We start from the raw sequence: 17,733 nt of genomic DNA, 5'->3' as shown, positions 1-17,733 counted from the left end.
GAGGCAGGAGACTCGCTTGAGCCCAGGAGTTGGAGGTTGCTGTGAGCTGTAATGCCACGGCACTCTACCCAGGGGTACAGCTTGAGGCTCTGTCTAAAAAAAAAAAAAAAATAATAAGTAAATTATAATACAAAAAAAATGTATAATGCAAAAGAAAGCCACAGGCAGCACCTGTGGATCAAAGGAATAGGGCATCAGCCCCATATGCTGGAGGTGGTGGGTTCAAACCCAGTCCCGGCCAAAAACTGAAAACAAAACAAGGCCAGATAGGGAGAATAGGAATACAATATGGGTAATAAACAGAAAACAAATAAAATGAAAGGTTTAAATTCAAACTTAATGATAATTACATTAAAAACAAATAGTAAATAAACACCAGTTAAATCTCCTTAAAGCAATTGTTAGGATAAATTAAAAACAAATAACCCAGCTGTATTTGATGTCTTCAAGAAACATATTTCAAATATAATCATACAGGTAAGTTAAAAAGGAAAGGGAAAACATTAATCAAAAGAAAACACCAGCCTTTAGAACAAAGAAAATTACCAAGAAATAAAGACATTACATAATAAAAGGACCAATTCAAGAAGACATTTTATAACAGTGCTAAATATGTGTATTTCTTACCGTACAGCTACAAAATATGTGAAGCAAAAATTGATAGAACTGAAAAGAACTTGACAAATCTACAATTATATAATAGTTGGCAACTTCACTTTTCTCTCAACAATTGATAAAACCATTAAATAAAATCAGCAAAGATCTAGAAATCATCACCCACCACCAACCAACCAGATCTAATATATATTTATAGAACATTCTACTCAGCAAATATCCACAAACTATCAATGTAGACCCTATCCTGGGCCACAAAACAAATCTCAATACATTTAAAAGAATTGAGATCATTTAGTGTTCTGATCAAAGGCATCAAACCATGTCTCGAACCAGCACGGTGTGGGGGAGCGAACCAGAGTGGAACGAGTGAAGAAAATACAGTGTAAAGTAAGACACAGAGACAGAAGATGGAATCAGGAGGACGGACCAAAAGCACAAAAGCAGCTTTATTTTATAGTATTTGTACAGGGTTGTCCAGGAGGAGGTAGCATAAACAAAAGACATGATTTTGGTCTTAGAGTACAATAGGAAAATGTAAATGTAATGACTCAACTTCATTAACATGACAAGAAGTGAGAAGGTAAAGACCACAAGGCTCTCTGCATAGTTAACTAGACCGAGTGCTACGTGACTCTTGGCAGAGGGTGGTGTGTGAAGAGAGGAATGTGGCTGTTTAGGGAATGGAGGAGAAGCCGTGGAGGGTTCATTCCCTGAATGTTCCCCAGGCTGTGTGGGACTCGCCATCTCATAGCGCACTCTCCACATCACTAAAATATCAGTAATGGAAAAATAATAGGCAAATCTCCAAATACTTGGAAACTAAGCAAGTAAACACTTCTAAATAATGCATAAATCAAAGGAAATTTTGGAAAATTCATTTAAATGAAAATGCAGCATATCAGAATTTTGGGATACTGCTAAAGCAGTGATGAAAATTGGTGACGCTTAATACTTCTTATATTAGAAAAGGAGAAAGGACACAAATCACTAATATCAGGAATGAAACAGGATATTGTCACAGACTACAGACATCCAAAAAATAAGGAAATACTACAGACAAGTCTACATTCATAAATTTGGCAACTTAGATGAAATGGACTAAGTCATCAAAAGGTACAAAGTACCATGACTTACCTATCATGAAATAGATAATTTAAATAGCCTGTAGTTAAGAAATCTCCAGGGCAAGGTCGTTTCACAGGAGACTTCTACAAAGTATTTTCAAAAGAATATCAATTTTATACAATCTCTTCAAGGAAATACAAGAGGAAAGAACGCTTCCTAATTCAGGTACAGCCAGTATTGGTTACCCTGGTGCTCAGCCCAGAAGGAGACAGAACCAGGAGGGAAAACTGTCCAGTTCCTCACGAATACAAATGCTAAAGATGTGTGAATTCTTGACAGAAGATTCAACAATATATAAAAGAAGTACACACCATTACCATGTAGGGATTATTCCAGGGATGCAAGGCTGGTTTAGTTGTCAAAAGTCAGTATACCCCACCATATTAACAGGCTAATGAAGAAAAAGATCACAGGATCAGGTCACTTGATGTAATAAAACATTTGAAAAATTTCACCTCCAGTTCTCATGTTCCTAGAACACTGTGTAACTTCCTCAATGTGATGACATCTGTAGATACAGTAAAAATACGGTATAATAAATAGACTGTCTACAGTTAGTTGTCATTCTTCATGATGAAAGACTGAATTTCCTTTTAGATCACAAACGTGACAAGCCTGTCAGCGCTCACCTCTGCTCTTCAACATAGAGCTGGACCTTCTAGCCACTGCAGTAAAGTAAGAAAATAAAAATAAGAGCAATATAAATCAGAAAAGAAATACTTGCTGATAATGTAACTGTCCACATAGAAATTCATAGGAAGTTATACAGACAGAAATGTCCTTGAACTAGCGAGAAGTGAATTCAGGGAGGTTGCGTGTGATCGGCATATAAAAATCAATTTAATACTAGCAATGAACATGGGAATCAAAGTTAAAAATCCAATACCATTTACAATCACTCAGAAAAATGAAATTCTTAATTATAAATCTAGCAAAACATGTATATTCAAAATTTAAAATGCTAATGAAAAAGAAAGCAAAGAAAAGTGCAAATAAAGGGAGAGACATGCCAGGTTCCTGGATCAGAAGATGACTCAGGAAGTGTCAGTTGCCATCATTATTGAAGTCCCTTCCTGACACAGTTGTCAGCACAATTGCTGACATATCTCCAGCAAGATGATAATGTTTTACAGACTATAATTGTAGAATTTATATGGAAAGGCAAAAGAATTAGAATAAAACAATTTTTAAAAGAATAATAAAGTGGGAACAGTCACTATCCAGTTTCAAGACATCGTACGATCACAGCAGTCAGAATGGTGTGAGACTGGTGAAAAAGTAGTTCTATAGATTGATGGAACAGAATAGGAACCAGAAGTAGAGCCACACAAGGATGGCCCGCTGATTTTTGATAGAGATGCACTTAGCAGGGTGAAAGGATACTCTTCAAGAAAAGTGCCCCAGCAACCTGCAAAATGTCAACCTAAATATCATACTGTATACAAAACTACTCAAAATGGGTCATAGATTTAAATAGAAAGCTTAGAGAATAATTTTCAGGACCTGTGACTTGGTTAAGAAAAAATTAACTGAGTGTTCTTAAAAACATACAGGGACGGTGGCTCACACCTGTGGTCCTGGCACTCTGTAGGGGCTCAGGTGGGTGGATTGCCTGGGCTCGGGAGATGGGAACCAGCCTGAGCAAGAGCAAGACCCCATCTCTACTGAACATAGAACAACAATTAACAATGTGTCACAAAACACCCTGTTACAGTGCTGGGAAAACAAAACTACCAGCTAAGAGAATACCTGCAGATTGTACCTATCTGAGAAAAGACTCATACCTAGAATAAGAACTCTCAAAACTCCGTAGTAAAATGCAGACAGTCCAGTTAGAAAATGGACAAAGGGAAAACCCAGACACTTTGCTAAAGAGGGTGTATAGATAAGCACACACCGTATGACCCAGCAGCTGCTCCCCTGGACATTTATCTTTGAGAAATTAAAACTGGAGTTCACATAAAAACCCACACATGATTGTTCATAGCAGTTGTTTTTTGTTTTTGAGACAGATCCTCAACCTGTCGCCCTGGTAGAGTGCTGTAGCATCGCAGCAACTTCCAACTCCTGAGCAGTTCCCTTGCCTCAGCCTCTCAAGCAGCTGGGACTACAGGCACCCACCACAACGCCCTATTTTATTTATTTATTTCTATGATTATTATTTTTTGGTCATAGTTGTTTGGCAGGTCCAGGCTGGATTTGAACCCACCAGCTCTGGTGTATGTGGCTGGTGCATTAGCTGCTTACGCTACAGGTGCCAAACCAGTAGTTTTATTTTTTAATAGTTCCAAGTAGGAAGTCAGTAGTATATGGTTAAAAAAACTCATACATATTAACGTTGAGTATATGCCAGCCTCAAAAGTCTCGTTATATAATTTATGTAAAATTCTAGAGGTTGCAAAGTGGTAAACATAGTGGTTGCTAGGAGCCCCAGATGGAAGGTGTGGGTGATGAAGCCTGATTATAAAGGGGTATTGAGAAGGAAGTGTTTGTGTCAATGGGATAGTTCTGTGTCTTGACTGAGATGGTAGTTTCACAAAGCCACTTGATAAAGTGGCACAGAACCATGTAACAGTTTACAATGTAAATATCCTGATTTTGATACTATTATATTAATGAAATGATGAGAGGATGCCAGGTGAAGGGCACACCGCATCTTTATGTACTAGTTTTGCAACTTCTTGTGAACCTGTAATTATTTCAAAATAGAATGTTTAAAAAAACCCTTAAAGTCACAATCTTAATGCAGCATAATTTCAAAGAAGTGATAGCTAGCTGTTGCCAGTGAAGATCTGAAGTGATAAGCAGTGTCTGACACTGCTGAGCATTCATGAAATGGGGATGATAAGTTACTTTGTGTTTAACTCAATTGCGGTGTTGACAAAAATAGCAGACTGTCCTATCGCCAGTTGTTTCCATGCTTCTTCAGGACACAGACACTGCAGGTGCATTCAGAAGGATAGGCAACGAGGAAATCATGGCTGAGCGCCATGCTGCTCCGGTAGCACTTTTGCTCTGTGACATATTTCAGTTCCAGATGATAGATGCACGGGGAATAGGTATGCACATATCTCAGTATAAATTCTAACTTAAAAGAAGTAGGGCCGTCAGCATAGCAAGTGAAATCTTACAAAGCCTCTAGCTGTGCTGCACAGGTTAAACTTCTAAATACCATCGTTTTTGGTAATACCATTCTAACTTTATAGTTCAGACATCACAAGGCTCATTTCTTACAAGTCTGTCCAGAACGTTTTGCTGATGTAACAGTGTTGTTAGTCTTTAGTGAGCATTTATTTTGTACAAGGCACTGTTGTCAGGACTTGCGTGTTGTCTCTTTGAATTCCTTCAAAACCCCTGCAATTGCGCCATATTTACTTATCTCTTTCATAGTTGGAGAAACTGAGCTTAGAAGGATTAGGTAAATTGAACTATTTAATGTCTGGAATTTGAGACTGAGACACTGACTTGAGAGCCAGGGTTATTAACAGATGTGTCCCAGTCTGTGTGTGATGTGTGTGTGGGTGCTTGCTTCCACCTCCAGTAACAACCTGACTGTTACAAGCCCGGGCCCTTTTCTTGCTGCTCACTGGCTCCCTTCAGTGCCAGGGTCTGAAGCATCAGTAATGCTCAGCCTCTCCAGCTCTGTTAGTTTTGCGTTTAATTTAAGCAGTCTGGTCTTCTTTAGAAAAGAGACATAAAATTATACAGGATATAGAGTATTCCAACCAGCTAGAAAAAATGTTTTTTGTTAAATCTTACTCTTTCGGCTCTGCGCCTATGGCTCAACCGGCTGGGGCGCCAGCCACGTACACCAAAGGTGGCGGGTTCGAATCCCCAGCCCGGACCCGCCAAAACAACAATGATGGCTGCAACCAAAAAATGGCCGGGCGTTGTGGCAGGCGCCTGTGGTCCCAGCTACTTGGGAGGTGGAGGCGGGAGACTCGCTTGAGCCCAGGAGTTGGAGGTTGCTGTGAGCTGTAATGCCACAGCACTCTACCCAGGGGGACAGCTTGAGGCTCTGTCTCAAAAAAAAAGAAAAAAGAAAAAAAAAAATCTTACTCTTTCTAAATGCCTTCAAGGTATCTGGGAACCAGGTATTTTTTTGTTGTATCTGAAAACCAGGGGTGGTGGTAGTGAAGTGAACATCACTCTCTTACCTCTTGATTGTGTTGTGGTGTAATAGTGTTACCAGAATTTCTTTCTTCAGTAGGTCCTTGGTCTGGGGGATTTGAAGAATAAACCCACGGACCACAGATCAGTAGTAAGGTAGGATTTTATCAGATAGAAGGGAATACAGGAGGAGTAAAAAGCACCAGAGCTTCTGGCAAAGGGAAAGACCCAATTGGGAAGTCTCTACATGGGCTCTTTGTCTAGGGGTATTTGGTCTTGAGAATTACACTTGGCCAGGACTTGGCAAATGGAAACACATTTTCAGTGTTATCAATGAATGAGTGTAGTCCTCTCAGCTCAGGGCAAAAGGTCATGGCTTCATGAAATTGCCCAGGCCTAGGAAAACTGGGGTCCCCTGTCCAGCCTTGAATGGGGGAAAGCTGTATCAGTAGTAACCAATGGCAAGCAAAGATGTTTGTTCTTTATAGATATTTTTAAAAATCCATTTCTGTATCGACATCTATAATTTAATTTGTGCTGTAAGGAGTTTTTTGTAAATTGATCTAATTTCTTCTCTTTATAGGAATACATTAAAGGAATCTGTGAACCTGAACTAGAAGAAAGAGAATGTTACCCCAAGGCCATGCACTGTATTTTTGTTGGAGCAGAGAGCCTGTTTCTGAAGAGCTTGATTCAGGATACTTGTGCTGACCTCTGCATTCTGGACATTGGGCTGCTTGGCATCAGAGGCAGTGCTGAGGCTGTGGTCATGGCTCGAAGTCACATTCAACAGTTTGTAAAGCTCTTTGAGAATAATGAGAACTTACCCAGCAGTCAGAAAGAATCAGAGGTGAAAAGGGAATTCAGACAATTTGTTGAAGCCCGGGCAGACAATTATACAATGGATTTGTTGATTTTGCCCACTTCCTTGAAAAAAGAACTTTTGACACTCACCCAAGGTGAGGAGAGTCTCTTTGAAACCGGAGATGATAATGTTATTGAAATTAGAGATTCTCAACAAGCAGAGTTGACACAGAATGCTGCCACAGGGCTGAATGTTTCCAGGGATGGAATTGTTTTGCAGGAAGATGCACGAAGTAAAGCTGGGACTCCTGTGTCTGAGCTTACAAAACAAATGGACACAGTCTTCTCTAGCTCACCAGGTGTGCTTTGTGTCCCAGTAAACGGCCTCACCCCCAGTGAAGAAGTGCTTTCCAAGGACAGGGTTTGTCACAAAAGGAGATTTTCTGATTCTGAAGAAAGACATACCAAGAAGCAGTTTTCTCTGGAAAACGTTCCAGAGGGGGAGCTTTTACCTGAGGGTAAGACATCAGCTGGAAATGTCATCACTGACCTGTCTGAGTCTTCTACCGTTTCCGAAAACTTAAGTCTAGATGTAAAAGACACCACTGAGGAAATGGAGTACAACATCCTCGTAAACTTCTTTAAAACCATGGGCTATTCCCAAGAAATTGTTGAAAAGGTTATTAGAGAATATGGGCCATCTACTGAACCATTATTGCTCTTAGAAGAAATTGAAAAAGAAAATAAAAGGTTCCAAGAAGACAGAGAATTTTCACCTGGTACTGTGTATTCAGAGACCAACAAAAGCAAAGGTAAAAGTTTTTGTAGCAGTGAAAATGAGCTTACAACAGATTCAACTCCAAAGAAGACAGAGACTCACACACAGCCAACTAATACTGTGGGAACAGTGCCAGTAGAACCGAAGCGTGACATGTGGGCTCCAAACCGGAGCTATGTTTGTAACGTGGACCTTGAAGCTGATGGCCTTTTGCCTTCTGTTGCCCCATCAAGTCCCAAAGAAGTCAGTTTTGTTTCAAGGGGAGCGTTGAGTCACCAGCCCAGAAGTCCAGCTTTTCCTGAAAATGGTTTGCAGCATCAGACAGAACCCCTGCGTCCAAATACTATGAAACCTCCCTGTGAAAAACACTCAGGATGTTGTAGCTCTCCTCAGTCCAAGCCAAATTGTCCACCTCTCATTCCACCAATGCCGCTGCCCCAGCACCTGCCTTCATTTATGGACGCAAAGTTGGCAGGACCTTCTGATTATATTGATTGCTCAGTTACAGGGGTTCAGAGGTTTCGAGATACTCTAAAAGTACCGTACAAACTGGAATTAAAAAATGAACCAGGAAGAACGGATTTGAAGCACATTGTGATAGATGGGAGCAATGTTGCAATTACGTGAGTCCACTTTGCAAATTACTTTATAGGACTTTGGCAGTGTCGATGAATTACATACGTACGTGAGAACTACCTCATGCACGTGTATAGTTGATCTGTAACCTGACCTGGGGGAAAACCAACTGGTTGGAAAGGTTTCCATTCCATCTTCTGGAGTCATAAACGTAGTTTCATCCTGCTGAACTTCTAGATCTAAGGGCAAGAGATGATAGAAAATTCATCTTTTCACGTTACATTGCCCAGTGATGCACACAGATTTTTAAGTTAGGGTCTTGATACTGTGAAAACCATTAGGTTTTCAATGAGGATGGGGAGGTTCAGGTAAAAAAGACATTTTTCTGTGTTACACTGGAATATGCCTGTTCTCTGGCCAAGAATGTGCAGTGGTAGTAGGTTCGATGTACTTTATGTTGATAGAGCAATATCAGTTTCCATTGTAAAAAATTAGTCAGTTTAAATTTCACTGTAGGCCTCTGCTCTTACTGGAAGTGTGTAATATTTGTTTTTAGTCAAAGGGTTGAACCATCATTTGTGTTAAGCCCATCCTAGACCCCTCTGAGCATTTTGATTCATACCTGTGGCTTGGGATTGGGTTTTTCCGTAAGGGGTACTTGAGTATTGCTTAGAATAGCAGGAGAGGCAGTCTCTACCGTGCCGTGGACCCGCTGTGTGGTTTGCAGTCACTTCATACTTCTGAGTTTCTGTTGCCTTTTGACCTGCCCGTAAGATCATCTTTATCATGCCATTTGCACAACTGCCAGGTAAAGTTTGCCTTCTTTTTCTGAAAGCCAGTCACCTTGTTGTTAAAAGAAAAACTTTAGATAAATTAAATTTGGCAGACTTTATGTGAGCAAAGAACGATTTATGAATCAAGCAGGCAGGACCCTGAACCCAGAGAGGTTCAAAGCCCCACCCAGCAATGTGGGCAGGCAGTGTTTACAGACGGGAAAGGGAGGGACTACACAGCAGCCTGACTGGTTCCAGCCCTGGATTCACCTTCTTTGGGCACGGTCGCATGGTTCTCAACCCGTGATTGGCTGGGACAAGAGTTAGACTGTAGTTTGTTTGCGTATTAAGTCAGGCCACAGTTTGCTATATTTGAACTCAAGATAGGAAAGCACCATTTGTAAATTTTTGTGGTGTTTTTATTAGAACTTTTAAATTCGTAAGGTAGTATAATGAATCCCCATGGACTCATCACCCAGCTTTACCAGTTAACTCATGACCAGTCTTGTTTTCAACCATACCCTCACCTCCTGCCTTACTCCCCCAGTCCAGTAGAACATCTGTAACCTGACACCCACAGAACTGGAACAAACTGGTCCACCTGTGGAGATGGTGACCGTAGGGGACTAGGCCTCCTACACTGATGCGTAATTGTGGTGCAGGTCCAGTCTATGAAAATTAGGTCAACTTAAGGAGGGTGTCAGTGGGGGGAGGTGGTCAGCTATGGAGAGTCTACCATATTTTGAAGGAAACCTCCATATATTATTTCATCTATAAATATTTTAGTATGTATTTTTTTAAATATAAGGATTCTTTTCTTTTTATTGTTTGAATGAATTATTGATGCTGTGTTTTGCTGTTAAAAAGAAAAAAGGAAATCTAGCATTTCAGAGGTTAAAGTTTGAAAGACAAACTAAAAAGGTACAATCTGCCCATCTTCATTTCAAAGTTAATACTGTTGTCAATTCAGTTTGGGTTTTTGGCAGCCCTATTGGGGGAAACCCAGCATATGACCCATAGCTGCATAGAATTATCTAAGTAAAAACGTAAAACCTAATTTCAGTCACCCGTGGATAGTCCAAGCCCAGCACTAGTTCTTCATTGTTAAGATTTCTTGAGCCAAGTGATGGTATAAAATTTAGGTCATCATTGTGAGTAATACTAATCCTTTTTCACTTTTCTGTATGTGGAAAGATATTCAAAATTGGTGTTCAAAGAATAAGAAATGCAAATGAGCTTAGAATGAACAGTGATAATGATACTTTAAAAGCCCTTTTGGAGTAGTAGCTAACACATTTCTCAGAGGGGTCACTGTTGGGCTCAGCGTGGGGGCTCCTGCCCATGACAGGAAGTGCTTTGTGCCCCGTCCCCTCCCCTTTGCCCACAGTGTCCCTCCCAGGCATTGTGACACCCACCCATTTCCTAACATGCTGGAGTGCAGTACTGTCTCTTGAAAACCACTGATTTAGTGCCCTAGGGGGAAATGTGCAAGCTGATTTTCATTAATTTTTTTGAAAACTGATGATTTGGGGAGGATTTGCATTTTCTTCGAATTCGCAGATGTCTCAGTTTAAAAGCAGTACTTTCACAGAAGAAAGACAGACTTACACTTAATGGTGTAGATCGATCTGAAAGTATCAGTCGTTAATATTAACCCTATTCTAGGGGAGAAACTGCCTGCCGGGCATGGGGTTTTATTTTGGAGTGAAGGAATGTTTGGGAACTGGATGAAAGCAACAGCCACCGAGCATTGTGACCTCAGCAGATGCCATTGGCTTGGTCACTGTCAAATGGTTATTTTATATCATGTGAATTTGAACTCAATAACATTTTTTAAGTTGGAAAAAATACCAACACTTATTTTACAGTTGATTTAATGTTTAGTGTGATTTAGATTAGATGGAATTCCACGAAGGACCTGGACCCACCTGTCTTACTCACTGAACTGCCCCTGATACACAGTAGGTTACTCAATAAAGGTTTGTTGGTGAATAGATGAATTAAAGACTTAAAGATAGACTGGGATCTTTTCTTTTTGGAGTTTCACTTTATTACCCAAGCTGGACCCAAACTCCTGGCCACAAGCAATCCTCCCATCTCAACCTCCTTGGTATTTGAAAGTACAGGCAGCACTGCTGTGCTCAGCTTCGAATTCTTTAAGTGGGTTTTTACAACTCATTCGTGACTTCATGGTTGCTATTCCAGTGACCAATTTAGATTACATTTTAACTTAGGCCATATATTTAATTCCACAAATATTCGGGATCTTAAAGCTGGAACACCTTGTTGTGTATCAGGCACTGTATTTTTAAAACATAGTATTCATACTGTGTGAGGGAAAAAGGCATAATGTATGTATAGCGTGAAATGGCTTAAAAGTCTTTTCCAGGGTTACACAGATAATGAGATTTGCACCCAGAATGTCTCTTCCCAAAACCCCCACGAACACACCTTGTCTCCCACAGCAGTTGTGGTTGGGATTTTCAGGCCTTGGCCTCATTGGATACTTACGTCTGGGGTTGCATAAGATCTGGTGAGTAGACCTCACTCATTTGACTCAACTAGTTGGGGGAAGTAGTTAAAAGGAAATTTGAGTTCTTAAGCAATAGGATCCTTTGGTGTGAGCCCCACCCTGAAGCAGCCTGGACTCACCGTCCCTGTGTTCCTGCAAAGCCTTTGTTTATTTGCCGATCTGGTGTAATGTCTATGGCTCGTGCACACCGTGAGAAATTCCAGAATGCTCTGCTTACTGCTGCCAATTATGTTAATACATATCTTCACTTGGTTTTTCCCTCTTGTCACCATGAATGAGTCAAGTGATGAGTCAGTGGAAATTGTCTGCGGTGTGTGGCTGGACCCCACAGAGGCAGCCAGATACCAGCTTTGTCAGTCTGAGACTCCAACCTGAGAGCACCTGACTCATCCAGGGGGCTGGTTTCCACCTTGATGAGATGCGCCCCTTCACTTGCTAGAACTGTGTGTTTTAACCATTTCTGTGCTGGTCTTGTGTGTCAGGGTTCCATCCATGCCTGTTTTTACGAAGTGGAAGCTACAGAAGGAAGCGACTTTTTCATGGTAGTTCAGAAAGGGCTTTCCACTATTGCCCCACGCACCCTGAGTTTTTATCAGCTCTGTGTCACCCATCTTCGTTTTGGTCAACTGCCTGCTATAATTTGGGAAACAAACTGATGATATAACTTGTTCCAATTGTATGGAAACAGGAATTTAAATCTCTCTGAAGAGCCTGAACACCCAGCTTTCCATGACCAGTAGCTAGTCCTTTCTGCACTCGGAGCTGGGGACCCAGAGCGGCAGCTGTCCCGTAGGTAGAGAGATGTTCATAAACTTTGCATCCAGACTTTGTCTCTGGGTCTAAATAGGCAGTTGATCGGGGTTTATCTGTCAACAAGCTGCTCTGGTTTGATTGCAGAGAAGATAGGAGTCAGTGGTGATTAAGCTCCTGTCCGCCTGGTCAGGGTGTTGGACTTGAAGTAGAAGGGGCCCTAGTGGACCTTCCATATTTATTTAAGGGCAATAATTTGGCTCCCCTTGTTTTCTTTTATTTTCTGGGTGAATCTGCAGCTCTGGAGATTTTTCAGAGTATTAAAAATGATGTCACTGGGAGTAACACTTCAGAACTTGAGAGCTCATGTTTCTTGAAGCTCCATTTATTTCTCTCTGTGCTTTCTAAGTTAGCAGAATTCATCTCTCTGCATTTCTGCCCTTTTTATTTAGTGACCCAGTAGAGTGGAACTGGTCCAGTTTGCACTGTTGCTATCAGCAGGTGCATTTAAAGAAAAGAGGAAAAGGCCACAGAGCACAGTTGCCTATGTACTGAAGAGCCGAGAAGGGCCTTCGGAAGCTTCTTCAGCACCTCCAGTGTTCACTCTGAGGACCAGACGGACGTGGCCCCTGGTTTTTTAAGAGTCAGCTTCTGTGTTGTGAAATGGTCGTTTTAGGGCCGTGGGTGACGCTAATTTTAGACCTGTTCTTGCTGTTAAGCAATTAAAGTAATGGCCGATTTATTTTTTAAAGACTGAATGGGACCCTTTTAAAAATGACCAGTCTTTTTTTCTAGTAGCAAAGGTCATTTTGCTACATTCTTGTCATATTTTGAATGCTTTTAAGATAAACAGATCACTCCTAAATTATTTCATCATGAACGGGTTTGTTCACTTGTATATATTTTCTGGGATAAGAGCCTCTGCAGTTTCTTATTTCTGGTTCACTAAAAAAAGAGAGTGGACTTTACCCTCTCAAAAGAATTTGCAAGCAGCTTTTCTGATTCTCTCATGATGGTAGGTGCTTGTGAAGTGTCCAGCCCATTCCTGCTCTCGAGGAACGCAGGTGCCATTGGGGTGACACCACCACTGTGGGGTGAGGGACTGGGCACTGGACAGGAGTGAGGAAGCAGGAGCCTGATCCAGCTCATCCCCCTCCAGCTGTGCAACCAGGGTCGATAGGAAGTCAGAGGAGAGGGAGGCGGCCGACAGAGGACCTGTGTCTAGAGGTAGCTTCCTAGAAAGGGGGCTGTCGGTCCTGAGGGCATTTGAAGGAGCCAGGGAAAGGTGTAAGAGCAGTGCCTACCACAGCACTTGCAAGTGAAATGAATATTCATGGTGCAGCTTTGATGTTGTGCACTAGAGTGGAGAGAAGACAGGACTGAAGATGCAGTTTGTTGTCACTCAAATACAGGTGATCGCTGAGGCAGAGAAAATAGGTTATGCTAATCTCACAAATTGTAGCATCACAGTTTGAGATTTTGATTTTTGTTCTCTTTCTTAATACTTACTCATGAGTAGACACACCGATTACTACCTCCAGAATTTTAAACTTATCAAACATTCTTCTTTTTTACCTCTACTTCTGGAGAATAAAATTTGAATATTTTTCTTCTTTTCTTTTGACAAGTGTCACTGGATTTGGAGGAGGGAAGTGCATTTTTAATCCTCTGTTGCTTCTTTATCTGTTTCCCCTGGATTCTGCTTGCATCGGATAGAGACCCTTTCCTGGCTCCTTCAGATGCCCTCAGGACTGAACTGCAGCCCCTGCTCTAGGAAGTACCTCTAGGCACAGGTCCTCTGTTGGCCACCTCCCTCTCCTCTGACTTCCTGTCCCTTTGCTGCACTGGACCCGATTCATTTCACTCTTGCCCTCAACTTGTCTCCTGGCGGCTGCAGCCTTGGATGTGGGGGTGCTGATGACCACACCACATCTTCACCCTGTCCTCCGTCACAGACTGAGCATCAGTCAGTACAGCTACTAAGTTGTTTCTGCATCAGCAACCAATTTCTTAATAAAATTAATTAAAAAATGCTTCAGAGGCCATTGACTTAAAAATAATATTTTTTTCCCAGTAGAGTAGGCTCTTAAAAAAAAAAAAGCAGTAAGCAGGTATGAGCATGAAGTTCACAGTCACACAGCCCTTCTACCACAGCAGCGTCCCAGTTACATCAGCTAAACAAAATGCAAGAAAAATCGTAATCAGGTGATGAGAGAATGTCTCCCACGGTGCGTGCCGCTCAACTTTGCAAAGTAGTAGTGGGCAGCTAAATGCCAAAAAATGTTTTAAAAAAAGGAAGAGAGAAATTTTGTGTGTGGATTTTATCTTTATTCATAGTGACATTTGATACGCTTTAAACTAAAATAAAATTTGTTTTCTTACAGCCACGGTCTGAAGAAGTTCTTTTCTTGCCGTGGAATTGCAATTGCAGTTGAGTATTTTTGGAAGCTTGGCAACAGAAACATCACTGTATTTGTCCCTCAGTGGAGAACAAGACGGGATCCTAATGTCACAGGTGAGACGAACTGGGTTTTTCTAGGTTGCTAACTAGATGTTTGACAAGTTGGCTCAGAATTACAGCACATGGCTGCTGGGCATAGAGCCCTGGGCCATGGACAGCAGAGGGACTCACCGCAGGGGACCTTGGAGGGAGGATAGGTGGAAAATTAACATAGTTGCTTATACGGAAAGTTATGTTTGAGTTCATCACATCACAAAAGTTTTCTTTTTACTTTCTAAAAAGTAAAATATGTCTTTCCATTTATCTGGGTTTCTGACTGTTCAGATAGAATTTTTTAGGTCATTTGATAAATTTGTTACCTTTAAACATAATGTCTTTTTAACAGCCCGTTAAGGGTTTAATATGAATCAGTTTCTGTTAACTGTGAAGTATTTTGTGGCTGACCTTCAGGCCATACATGAAATATTCGAACTTAGTATCAGTCATGAAGTGTTCCAGAGAAACTTCAGATTATTTGTGTCTTCACTTAGAAATAAAAGGTAGATTCGAGGGAGGGAGGGAGGGAGGGTGAGGACAGGACTTGCCCAACACATTAAACAGGAAGTGAAACTTAGTCACTAGTGAGGTGGAAATGGTCAAACCACACATTTCCCAAGTATTCCCGACTTCTCTCATTTTGAAGAGCGTATTTGTTTGAACAGAAGGTCCATGAGGAATGAGCAGATGCACCCACTGTAGTTAGTTTTGCACTTAGGTACTGACAGAGTCTTCTGGTCCTTACATACTGTGCAGCTCTAGGACAGAAAGCACTGCCGGGCCGTCCGCTTGAGTCAGTCGTGAGCACCATCACGCTGGGAGCAGGGGTGGGACTCGGAAAAGCCCTGAGCTTTTAGCTGCTTCTGCCCATTGCTGGTTTTCTGAAGTGTGGCTTTGGCTCCATTGTCTCCTGTGTCACCATCCACCCCCATGAAACCCAGTAAACATTTGTACAGACAAGAGAAGTTAGGAGGCCAGCAGCAGGCAGATTTTCAAGAGGGGCCTTCCTTGGGAGTGGGCCAAGCAGCTGGTCCCTCGCCCTGCCCCTGCCCCTGCCCCTTGTGTATTCTTGTCCTGCTGTCTTCCACTTCTCGTAATGTGACTCTGAAAAAGTTCTTGACAGCAGGTTTCCTTAAATATAAGTTGATGGTTTACTTGTCTTAATTTAAGAAGCAAATGAATCGAACCTTTCTGTGTTTTTAAAAATAGCTAGTCATTGCACTTGCCACAGTGTGGGTCTTGCTTGATTTTTTTTTCCTTCCCAGTGGGTTAGTAAAATTGAGTCAGTAGGAAAAAAGCTTTTTATTACTCTACAAGTGAAACACTTGGGTATATTTTCATTTATTTACATATCTGAGAAGATAGCCGTTTTCTGAATGTGTATCCAACTTATTCCACGAACAGAACAACACTTCTTAACCCAGCTCCAGGAGCTCGGAATATTATCTTTAACTCCTGCCCGGATGGTGTTTGGAGAAAGAATTGCCTCTCATGATGACAGGTATGAAAGGCCCTTTTCCTTCCTCAGGTGTGAGTGGGGAGCAGCCAGCACCTGCTCTGCCGGACAAGCCCACACTCTCCAGGACTCACTGCACTCGGGGTGTTGAGAAGTTAACATTTATTATCAGTGAGATGAGTGAACAGTCTATGTATGGTTTAGGAACATCACAAAAGAAGCTATTGAATTAAGTGGTTTGGTTTGGTTTTTAAGAAAACACAGCTGAAAAATCTGTCAGTAAACACATGCTCAGACATAGGCTTCAGTGCCGTCTGTCTCAGCAGCAGCCTCGAAAGCGGTTTTCACACAGTGTGTGTCCTGTTCTACTTCTGGCCACTGGCTTGGTCTGTTACAGTGTGTCCTCCCCAGAACGGAAGATACCTCAGCTGGCCCTGCTGTGATGGGAACGCTCTGCACTGCCCACGTTGCTGTGTCACTCAGAAAGTAGGTGCTGTTGCACCTGGTCCCTGACATTTTGTATTTTTTTTCCTAAAAACTACTGAGCACTCACCAAGTCCAGCAAACTAGCTCAGTGTGCATAGCACGGTTCTGGGGACATGGAGCTCAGCAGCACCTCCTGCCCTGAAGAGCTTGTGGTCTAGAGAAAGTGCACAGGGAAGTAGTAGAGGAGAGTTGCCCGCCTGAGAGTAGGTTCCAGACTTATCCCGTGGCATTAGGACCAGTTTTTAAAATGCTCCTCCCAGTGTGGAATTAGAAGCATGTCTGCTGGTTTGAGGACTGGGCGTCAGCTGCTGTGGTTCACTCTCACAGCTGTTTATTTTTATCTGTCTAATAGAACTGCAGCCTCCCTCCACCCCAGGCTTTTGCTTTAACGTTCCACCTAGTATCCCCTTTGGAGATTGTGTCCAGCTTGCACCCAAGCTACTGAGTGGTATCTGGTGGGTAAGAGATGAACAGAGGCTGTGGCGGGGGACGGGGATCTGGGGCCGCAGCAGACATTCGTTCACCAGACAGGCCCTCCTTTCCTTGCACCAGAGTATTGGGAGAGTCAGTGGCGACACAGAGGCGCTGAAGGAGAGGGTACTTGTGGGGGAAGTGGCAGGAGTGAGAAGTACAGTATGGAAGCCACTTCCCGCTCAGCACTGGGACACTGGGCGGGACCCTGCAGAGTTCAGGGCCTCTGACGCTGCAGGTTTGTTTTCACACCAGCAAGGTTCGAACCTGTGTACAAGTGTGCGTGTTAAGCTTTGCTTCGTTTGTATGGTTCTTTGGGTTTTTAGAGGACATAAATATATGTCCTAATTCATAGTTTTTACACTCAGAAGCCTTACTACCTGTTTTTATTTATACCTTCTGAGCAAATGGCACCACTTAACTCATGCAAGTTAGAAATAATTTGGAAAATGTTCATTGATAAAGAACTAAATTAATTTTCGCAATTTCCTAAGAGCACTGAAACTAATGAAGTTTGTTTTTTAAATTCCTTTTAAGTATTTACTACTATTGATTAAAGCATTTTTTTAATTCTAATGATTATCTTAATTGACTGTTTCATTGTCTTTGTCTGCATTGCCTTAGACCAATGTAGTCTTCCTGACTTAGGGATAAACTTCACATTCTCCTCGCACATCTCTAGGAGGGTTTTCAGCATGAATAGTCTCCAGCCATGAAATAGAATACTACTAATTCTTTTTTTTTTTTTTTTTTTTT

General features: G+C 41.8%; 1 protein-coding gene across 1 annotated transcript in view; it reads left to right on the top strand.

The window, feature by feature from the left end:
* Positions 1–17,733, top strand: part of N4BP1 (NEDD4 binding protein 1) — a 65,622-nt gene that overhangs the window by 36,119 nt on the left and 11,770 nt on the right. The window contains exons 2-4 of the mRNA XM_012806873.2: positions 6,437–8,058; positions 14,452–14,582; positions 15,969–16,065. Of these exons, the coding sequence (XP_012662327.1) occupies positions 6,437–8,058; positions 14,452–14,582; positions 15,969–16,065 (1,850 nt within the window). The remainder of the gene's footprint in view (positions 1–6,436; positions 8,059–14,451; positions 14,583–15,968; positions 16,066–17,733) is intronic.

The sequence above is a fragment of the Otolemur garnettii genome, unplaced genomic scaffold (genome assembly GCF_000181295.1).
Source record: "Otolemur garnettii isolate 467f Iridium unplaced genomic scaffold, OtoGar3 scaffold00058, whole genome shotgun sequence".
NCBI classification, from domain to species: Eukaryota; Metazoa; Chordata; class Mammalia; order Primates; family Galagidae; genus Otolemur; species Otolemur garnettii.
Note: the sequence above shows the minus strand (reverse complement) of the source record. Positions and strands in the feature narration are given on the sequence as shown.